The sequence below is a fragment of the Malus domestica genome, chromosome 15, assembly GCF_042453785.1.
Source record: "Malus domestica chromosome 15, GDT2T_hap1".
Classification (NCBI taxonomy): domain Eukaryota; kingdom Viridiplantae; phylum Streptophyta; class Magnoliopsida; order Rosales; family Rosaceae; genus Malus; species Malus domestica.
Genome location: NC_091675.1, coordinates 42,727,885 through 42,738,387, shown reverse-complemented (window position 1 = coordinate 42,738,387; position 10,503 = coordinate 42,727,885). Strand labels below are relative to the sequence as shown.

Sequence of the window (10,503 nt, the reverse complement as noted above, 5' to 3'; positions counted from 1 at the left end):
TAAGTTTAAAATTTGACATCTCCCTTGGAGATGGTCTAAACTGAGTAATTATCATTAATAGCCAAAATTCAACACCAAATTTCATAAATGTCAATTTTTATAAAAACTTTCAAATATAACATAAAACTCACGTGAATAGACCTAAATACCCTCAAAATCCACATCCATATATAGAAGAAATTCAAGAAAGTTGGGATGCAAGATTGCAGTCATAGTGTATTCCTGACATTCCTAATGCCTGGAATGAATTGTTGTTTCTCCATTTGCTCCATTAGTATATTTGCATCTTGAACAAGCGCACCGATTCTAGTTTGTTTGTGCCATACTCAGTGCACAAATGAGTTAAAACATATGGTAATCAATTTTTTTCTGCATAATGATAACAAGATATACAGGCTGATTAATACCCAATTTTTTCCCAAAATTAAGGCTCGATTTTGCTGTTCTCTCATAGTTAAAGCAAGATTGGGATCCTGCAGTTTTGAAAGCTCCACCTATAACATATATGGAGCAGAAGTAAAGATAAGCATAAATAAATTATCCAAAATTTTTACGAGAAAGTTTTGAAACAATGAATATTTATGTTCTGTAAATTAATCTACCTTACTAGCTAGAAGCAGACTAGGGCAATCATCTGCATTGGGTACGTAGAAAAACACCGTACAGCTGCCAAAAGTTATCTTCCTTATCAAATGCGTATATAAGAAGGATTGCTAACCTCATATCCCAATCTGTCTGCCATTGACTATTTTTCCTCATTGAAAAACTATGTAGTTAGAAGAGGCCACAATTCAGATTTTTTTTCATTACATTACCAACTACATCCTTATTTTATTTGGTTTTAATTTTGAGGGTATTTAAGTCTATTTAAGTGGGTTTTATGTTATTTTTGAAAGATTTTAGAAAAATTGACATTTATGAAATTAGGTGTTAAATTTTGGCTATTATCGATAACTTCTCGTCTAAACTCCATAAAATTATAACACAGTCATTAGTTAGAGATGAGTTTTTAAGCAAATCAAGTTATTTTTTTACTTTTGGACTTTTAGCCCTCTCCATTTGAGATGGCCTAAGGGGTGATTTGGTATTGATATGCTTTGAAAAAGAAAAAAAAAACTATTTCTGATGTGCTGTGAGAATAAGCTCATTTTTACTACTTCACGTTTTTAGCTTTTTTTCACCTAAAACTATGAAAATAAGCTGTTTTTAAGTGTTTACCAAACACTTTTTTAAGCTTAGTTTTTTTTTATACTCACTTTTTATAAAAGCACGTCAGTACCAAACCAATACTAAGTACGCAGTCAAGAAGTGAAAACTTGATGAGAAAAAAAACCAGTTGAGTTGGCTTAGTTCTTGTTTAAATGTATGGTGAGATATAATATGCTTCCAAAGTGATGTGTTTAGCGTTGAGTGCGTAAGGGAGAGAATTAGAGAATATAGATAACAAAATGCTAGGAACTAACGAGGAAGGCTCTACCCACACACTCTCTGAGACTCAAGAAAGTGGTAACGAGAAAAGATTACAGAGATGGCAACGGCCACAACTTCACAGTGCATAATCTGACAGTTACGAAAAACAAAACCCATCATTATTCAAACACCCCAATGACGGTTCCACATCCACCAAACCAGTTCAAACACTACAAATACGTAGAAGGTTAAATACAAGAATCCGACTGGTCCAATGCAGAAGCAACAACGAAGAACAGGGTACCGAAATCATTATAAGATGACCATCATCAACTTGACATACAAAAGTAGCAGAACGGCGGTTGGGAGATTGGCCAATGGATTGATCAACGAGCAGGCATCAGAAGCACTCCCAGCAGGGCCACCCATAGGGGATAATCCTGCTGGATGCACTCCGGGGTACACTGAAGGCGACTTGGGTATCCCTCCAATAGAACCATCTGACCGGGGTGCAGGTGCAGGTGCAGGTGCAAACATTGTGTCATGGATTACCGAGGTAGGCGGGGCTTTAAGTGGTGGAAATTTCTGTGGACCTGCATCGCGTTTTGAAATACAGTTCTTGAGTAACAAATTAATCAGAGTCTGGTTTCTGGCTCCATGAAGTCTTTTTCTTTTCAGTTAAGAAATCACAATGCAAAAAGCGATTGATCTTCTATTTTCCAATAAGATCTTATTTTCAATAGAGAGTAATATACAATCTGCTTATATGCTTTATAACACTAGTAACTGTTTGATAATAATCGACTCCATAATTTGAAATTAGAATTTTACAGTACTATAAAGAAAAGTATTAAAACATGAACCAATTTTTAACAAAGAAAACGGGCAAAACTTCCTTCAGTTTAAGAAAATAACACAACCAATTTCACATAGACATTCATATTTTATGTGATATCCAGAAACCTACAAGTGCAACCAATTTCTATAGTTTTGTTCCTTTTAATTAGCCAAGCAGCACAATACATAATAGCATCTATACGTTTACCTGGGCAACGGGGCTGAAGAGATGAAGACAATCTGCAGAGGAGGATGAAATCAGATTGACATTAAAGCAGAATTCCTACATTTTGAAACAGCTATAATAAGAGTGAAAAAGTTAAAGCATAAAGGATAACCATACGTTGTGATGATGCTGCCATTCACAAAACCACCATAGTTACAAGAAGTGACATTGCAACCACCACCACTCTGCTGAACTGTAACATTCCCGACTATGAGGTTACTGTTCTTACATTGCATGCTCGAACAAGAAACTGCTAATGAAGCAGGCTGGCAGTACAAACTGTAGAAAATAACACGATTATGTGATTAATACTCAATCCGCAGAAGAAGTTGGAGAACATGTAGATATATATAGAAGTACACTCAATTACTTGAGACTCCCAGGCCCACAACTGCATTGTAAACAGTGACTTGCTGTAATGGCATAGCTACCATTGGGCACCATCAAGCCGTAATCTTGAGCATATTTAGGAAAGTTTGATGCACAGGCTGCACTCAAGAGAAACAAAATTAAAACATTACCAACAGGCTATCTCATAAAGATCATTACTTCAGATATAAAATACAATAGAAATAAACAAAATATATAGGAAACAAGTACAAAATATTAGTTACCATTCGCCAATAAGTAAAATATATGTGACATATTTCAAAGACGGAAAACAATTTCCATATGTGATGCACTACCAGCACTCAAAAGGAAGCAGAGGTGCATATTTCACGATTTCTTTAAGCAATATCTATAAAGAAACTCTTTTCCAAATTCATTTTCTCTTTCTTTTGTCAGGATAATGTGATGTTTAAGGTTGGTTTGCTTCCTGAGCATACTACTTACATAAAGAAGTCATACATGAAGAAGCAGAGTATTCTCAAGGAAAGGTTGAAGATTTTCTGTCTTGGAATTTATATGGTAAAATATTTTTGAGAACTTTGTCGTCAATTGTTTAACTGAAATTGTTACACAATTACCTAATGATTTCTTGTTCATTATACTGAAGTATATTTCTAGTGCACCAATATATTTTAGCGGCTTTTGTCTCAAGTTGGATTTGCGAGAGAACCAAACCAACCATTTGATAAATTTTAAACACAAAAACTATGAGATGGTTGTCTTGATTATTAATCATTCTACAAAAGTCTATTTACACAAAAGTATATGATATATTTTAAAGATGAAAACTTCATCCAAATCTGTGAGACAGCCAACCATAATAAAGGCCTCAAGGATTCCCAGAAACCGTACAGCTATGGCGGTAAACTAATCTCAAACATAAATGACATGGTCATTAGTCCGAACGTTGAACTAATTAAAACCCATCAAAATGCACAAACTTTAAGAACTCCGATTCTCTACGATGAAGTATCTTATAACAATAACAAGTACAGCAACTGAAACCAAAAACAAAATGGCGCAATTAGAAACCAGCAAGCAACACAATCACTCACAAACTATTAACATACCAAATTTCAACATAGAAGTACATTGTAATTAATTAGCTTCCAATTGCGAAACACTTGATTAAATAAGTAAAACTACAGATTACCTGGCAACGGGATTGCAAGTATATCAGCAGCCTTAATAGCAGTACTCCCCATGGCATTCACATTCATCAAATCGGTCAGTGTAGTCGAGTACCGCGCTGCGATCCCTGCCAGCGTGTCCTCCGGGCTCACCACGTAGGACAAGTAGATAGCAGGCAGTAGATTATCAGTCCCATTGAAGCAAGTGCAGGGCAGAGGCACCACAAGGGTCTGCCCCACGTCGAGCACCGAAGGGTCCGAAATCGAATTGGCCTCCCTAATCTGGTCCGCCGAGACCAAGCCGGAGTACACCGAATCGGCAATGGAGGCCAGAGTGTCGGAAGGCCGGGTCTTGTAGTGGGTAGACACCGATTTTCGAATCCCGTCGACGCAGGAGCAGGTGATTGGGACTTTGAGGAAGAGCTGGGAGGGGAGGATGTGGTTTTCGACGTCTGGGTACGAAATGTCGATGGCATTGGCGGTGAGGAGAGCAATTGGGTCGATCTGGAAGAGGGAGGCGACCTCCGAGACCTTTAGCTCGGTGTAGACAGTGTACCCGAGCAAGGCGTTGCACAAGTCGGCGTTCGAGCAGGGCTCGATTGTCGACTTGGAGGTGACGAAAACAGCCACATTGACTAGAACTATGAGAAAAAGGAAGATTTGGGTTTTGGAAAAGGGTTTTTGAATCGCCATTTTTGGGAACTGTTTCTCAGATTAGAGCAAAAATAGAAAGAGGGTTTAACTGTGGTTTAAGAACGAAGCAAAAAAGCTGGGTTTTTTGGGTTTGAAATTCGGAGAATTTTCTGGGTTTTTTTGCTTTTTCTGCTTACCCATCTGGTTCTATGCCTACCCAGCAGAAGAAACAGAAGGATGGGTTTTTTCAATGGCGGAAGCAGGAGAGCAAAATGCTGGGTTTGGAGCTCATATTTTCAGGATTTTCAGATTGGTTTCTGGATTCGGGCTTCTGGCTTTTAGGGTTTTGGAGTTTGATTCCTGTGAAGCTTTAGAGAGAGAAAGGAGAGAGAGGGGGGAAGAAAGGGAAAGTAGTTTTGAAAGCTGGAGAGAGAGAGAGGGGGAGAGAGAGCAGAAGATTGCTTTTGTTTTTGTATGCAGACACCAGTCGGATTGTTGAGCTTGGGGACGGATTGATGTCTGTTCTGACTAATTTGTCCTCATCAAATCTACCATTTTTCGCATATGTTTCCCGGTGATCCGACGTCGTTTCTCCTAAGGGGTAAAGTTGGTTTGAAGATTTACGTGGTTTTTGGACTGTGGTGTTTTCGTAATTTCACAGTTTGCTTTTGAGACTTATGGGCATCCAAGTGTACCCCACAGTCATGTATTGTAGGGGTTTTGATTTCTGCTTTTCAGACATGCCGGTTAGAATATCTGGTTTTCTTGCTGGGGTTGAACTTGAATACTATATATATATATATATATCTGTGTGTGTATCCTACGCGTGCATTGGAGAGTGTCTCTGACGTTTTCACTTCAGTGGATAGATGTCCGTCTCCGTGTTGCGACTTGCGTTTACAATAGTGAATTCCACGCACTCGCGGCACTGCAAAACCACGAATTATTAAAATTATATTTTACCTCATCAGGTTCGAGATCGATTGAAACTTCTTATAAAATTTTAAAATATTTCAATTTCATGCATTTACTTATCATTTTATTTCAATTTCATACATCCGTAAAAATTTTGTTAAGTTAACCGTTAAGTGATCATGTGGTAAATAAGGATTCCCCATTTATGTTGGCTGTCACATTTGTGTCACATGATAAATAAGGGATCTCTTAAATGTATGAAATTGAAATATTTTAAAAATATCATATGAAGTTGTAATTGCTCAATAACTTAGATACATGTAACTGGGTCACAAAATTATTTTCATTCCATCTTTTGTTTGATTCAATTTCGTAATCCAAACTTCAAATCATGAACTTTTAGAAACAAGATACACACTTTCTCGATTGGGGTGAAATTATTTAGTGCATGCAAGTCGGCATACTATACCTTATACATTATATACAACTTACTTCTATGAAATAAACACACATTTTAAATTTCCGCAAGGGTATGTTTGAGTGAAGAACTTCCGAAGTCCACGAGATTTAGGCATGGTGACGAAGAAATTAATCATAAAAACTTTGATAGAACGGACTAGAAATGCGGCACGTGAGCTTACAAGAGGCATGATAGAGGAATGTAGAAATGACTACCTAGAAATACTAATGTACTTTGTTTTTCAGCGCCATACAAAGAAATGTGGATTGGGTTTGGGCAAGGGCGGAGCCACATAGGGGCCAGGCTAGGCCCAAGCCCATCCTGAAATGTACCGAATATTTATCTTTTGTCCTTACTCCATTATTGTCGTATAAGCATATATGATCTTCGATTTTAACCATTTTAGTTCAAGTGTTGTTTAATGTGTTCATATTCCGATTCGCTAAAAGATTATCCCATGAAACTTACAGTTGTACATGAGTTATGCTTCTCATCATTCCAATGCATAAATTAAATTTCATCTCATATATGCATATGTTATAATCATTTGACAATAAAAATGGTAACATCAATAAACTCGTGCATATTATCTAAGAAGAGCAATTCAGTGAGAGTTATACACTATCTCAAACTTGTTTTTTCAAATTTCCAAACAAAACCAACGCATCAACTATAAAAATATTGTCACGCCAAAGTACATCTCACAAAGCCTTATAACAGCAACTTCCAATCATTATATTCTGGAGCCCCCTCCAAGAAACTCTTTGCTTCGATGGCAAGGCAAAAACAAAATCTCCATGTTGATTGTTTCCTTTCTTTTTCTATTGAAAACCCATTAAGCAAAAGAAAATCAAAAGTACAAGTCATAAGTAAACGCAAAGATAGTGATTTTTATTCAAGTTTTAAGCCACTGTCAAATATGTCAACCTATCTATCAAATTCGTAGTATTTCATTAAAGAATACCAAAGAACATAGTCATAAGATATTTGTAACGTCTTGACTCCGAAACTGTTGTTTCAGGAATATAATGTCTGTGATAGGCCAAATTTAAACTCTTATTTAATTTACTACCATTAATCACGATTCTTCACTTCAATTCCTTAATTCCTCACAAAACTATATCCATATTTTCATTATCAAAACATACGATTAAATTATAAATTTAATCCTCAAATTTCTTCTATTAAAACAACTTCTTAACAAAAGATTAATTCTCTATTATTTAGGGTTGCATCTAACCTCTGTTAGACTGCCTACATACCCTTGAGTGGGATCAAGCTCTTCATAGTTCACCACTCATTCTTTATCCATTTCATATTCACAAAAGATATAAATATAAGAAATCAAGATAAAAACCATATCACATAAGTTCAAGTCACTCTCTAACCAATATAGGCCCACAAGACTTCACATAAGATCCCGCAGTACTAAATTTAATCTTCAAAACATTACGAGCCATGTTGACTAAAAGTCAACTCTCGATCAAAGGTAGGGTCCACAACCCTACGTAATTCGATCCAAAAGATCCGCCCATCGGATTTCGGATCAGTAACTTTCTAAGGTCCGCATTATGCTTATAGAATGACATATTAAATTCTCCTTGCGATCCAACGGTCAGATTCTCCGCCAATTACTAGGATTAGGTGGCGGTAAACATTTTATTTTACAAACTTAGAATTTCAATTCGGAAAGATCCATACATTGGATTCCCAATCCGTCAATTCCTAATATCCTCAAATATTACGTTCTATAGTGCATTAGAGTTTGGTGACGATTCAACGGTCAGATCATCAAGTCAAATAAAAATCAAGTAATGCATCTTAATAAAACTAGATTCACAATAATCAAATCACATACGACGGGCATCAAAATCTGAGATCAAGATATCAATTTAGCGTAAAATAGCATCGACGGCCCACTAGCCATGCGCCGCCGCAAGTGGCAGTCGGCTGCCCTGACTCGTCGGAAAATTTAACTATTTCCAAAAATTACCAAATTTTGCAGGAATGTACAAATCAAGGAGAGGAATACTTTTCATACCTGAGTCGAGGTCCAATTTAGCCGAGAAAAGCCTCAATTTCACTCAAACTTGCCAAAAACACTAGAAATGGGTGGCTTCGATTCGTCACCTCCGATGCTTCGCCGCCCCAACCAATGCCTAGGCTTTTTTCCTGAGGTTGAGGGGAGTCCATTGATGGTGGTGGTGGTGAAAGTTTTATTCAAGTTTGGTGGATCGCCACCACGAGACCCTCGACTCCACTTTGTGGGTTCTTCACGAAATTAGGACCAAAAACCCATCAATCATGGGTAAAAATTGAAGAGGGAAGGCCAGTGTAAAATTTCCAGGTGGTGAATCGATGAAAATCACCCGAAAAACAATGGAAAACCGCCGGATATAGCTTCGGGTCAAGACTGTCGCACAGGTTGGTTAGTACTCGGTTCCCCCTCCCTTTTTTTCTCTCCTTTCCCTCCTTTCTCTCATTTCCATTGGTCCCTTTCTCTTCTCTCTCTCTTCCCGATTGGGCATCCCCCTTCCTCTTTTTTTTATTTTATTTTTTATTTTATTCCTTCTTTCCGGTAGCCTATTTCCATCCATAACAAAATTTGGAACCTTCCCAAAATCATGGCAAAGTGACTATTTTCCCTACTTTCGTTCGTTTCTATTTCATTCGGTATTACTTTGTTTTACAAACGGTTTTTGCCTACGCGCTCATAGTATCGAATTTTATGGCGAGGGGTTAGAGCATTTTAATGATGAAATGGTTTTGAAAAACATTTGTTTTTGCCCACTCACATTTTCTGTTTTGCGCCCCTCCAAGTTTTAGGTAGACTTGCTGTTGGTGGCGTACAAGGATTTTGGCGATTCTGACATAATAAAATATTGTAGGACATATTCTGGTACTGTATAATGAGTACTTGTCCTACTGGACTGCACCTAGATTTTCTATGCTTTGATTATGAGTATTTACTCTTGTAACTCACTCCTAACACTTCTTGTTTATTAGTGCACTTTAGTAGCTTTCGTTTTTATTTATTCGTATATTTATTATCCTTATTGCTTCCGCACTATGCACATGACTACGTCACCCTCACGTGACGGTCAGCATGTCTCAATCTCGGTCGGGATGTGTCATTTTGAATGTGTTTAAAAATAGAGAAAATAATATTTAATGAACAACTGATTGAATCACATTATTGATAACCTATTGTGAAGTACTAATTATTTAAAAATAAAAAATAAACTGTACAAAAAAATTAATTATTAAAAAAACACCAATAAAATGATAAAAATATCCTTGTCACATTTGATGTATTATTTTGGATTGCTTTTGAAGTTTTTTATTTGAGAGACATTTTTGTCTAATTATTTTTGTGTGAAGCTTGTGACACCATAAAACACTATTCATTGGGCCCATGGCTTTATATATAAACATGAGAAAAAAAAAAGAGGTATTTATAAGCACCCTAACCGCACCCTTCTGAGTTTTGACGCCAAATGCTCCTATTGGAATTTATAAGCACCCCTAACAATTAATTAAATCTTATCATCATTCATGTAATGTCGTAAATACTATTATAGGTATGTGACATCTAAGGTTATAACTAAAGGTGGCATTGAAATTAATTAATATATTAATTTATTTCACAAGTCATGAGTTGTGACAGCCCGTCCCTGATTTTAAGAGTTTTTAAAGTTTTAATAAAGGATTTTACAAAAATGCCCTTTGAGGCACGCACATTATTCGAGATTAATCATTAAGATTTATTTTCTTGACATATCCTCGTAGTACTCGTCGCTACGGAAGCGTGGGCGCAGACGGTTCGTGATTTGGAGTTATAACGAAAAAGATTTTAAAGTTTAAAGTTTGGGCATTTTATGAATTTTATTATAAAAATTTTGGTGTGCCATTTGGATGGCCCATATTAAAGGAAATCTGAAATGGATGGCTTGGATGTAAGGGAAAGAAAATAAAAATAAAAAGATGAAGGAAGGCTTTGTGTGTGTGTGTGCGCGCGTGACTGGTGAAGAAAAAAAAGAAGAAGAGATTGGGTACAGCTGCCCAACCAGATGAAGAGAGCAGGAGCTTCGGGAGAGAAAGGAGAGAGAGCTGGGCGAATGGAGAGAAGAGAGAGAGAAGCCTAGCCAATCGGAACAAAGGAAAGGAGGAAAAGAGGGAGAGAGTAGTGCGGGGGATCGGCCAGATCCCCTTGGCCCGTTCTTGACTCGGTCGGCACCCATGCCTATTTTCGATGATTTTCACCCGTTTTTTCGACGAATTGCTTCAAGAAACCTCATGGGAAACACTCTAGGAGCCTTCCTCTATCCATTCCATCTCAAAATTGGAGAGATTTGGCTTTGAAAATGGAGAAAATCGCAAGAAGGGGGTGCGGCGACTTTGGCTTTGAATCATCCAATCCCGAAGCAATTCCTTCCAATTGTTACCACCCATAGCATCCTGTTGAGGCCTAGAACAAAGCTCAAGCATTGGTTGGGACGGCG

General features: G+C 37.2%; 1 protein-coding gene across 1 annotated transcript; it reads right to left on the bottom strand.

Moving 5' to 3' along the window:
• Positions 1 to 1,504: 1,504 nt before the first annotated feature.
• LOC103418905 (lysM domain-containing GPI-anchored protein 1-like) lies at positions 1,505 to 5,393 on the bottom strand. The gene is made up of 5 exons (XM_008357012.4): positions 4,017 to 5,393; positions 2,844 to 2,961; positions 2,591 to 2,752; positions 2,456 to 2,487; positions 1,505 to 2,003 (listed from the first exon to the last, which is right to left on the bottom strand). Exons 1-5 carry the CDS (start codon positions 4,684 to 4,686, stop codon positions 1,723 to 1,725), a joined length of 1,263 nt encoding a protein of 420 aa, XP_008355234.3. The 5' UTR covers positions 4,687 to 5,393; the 3' UTR covers positions 1,505 to 1,722.
• Between the last annotated feature and the right edge of the window lie 5,110 nt (positions 5,394 to 10,503).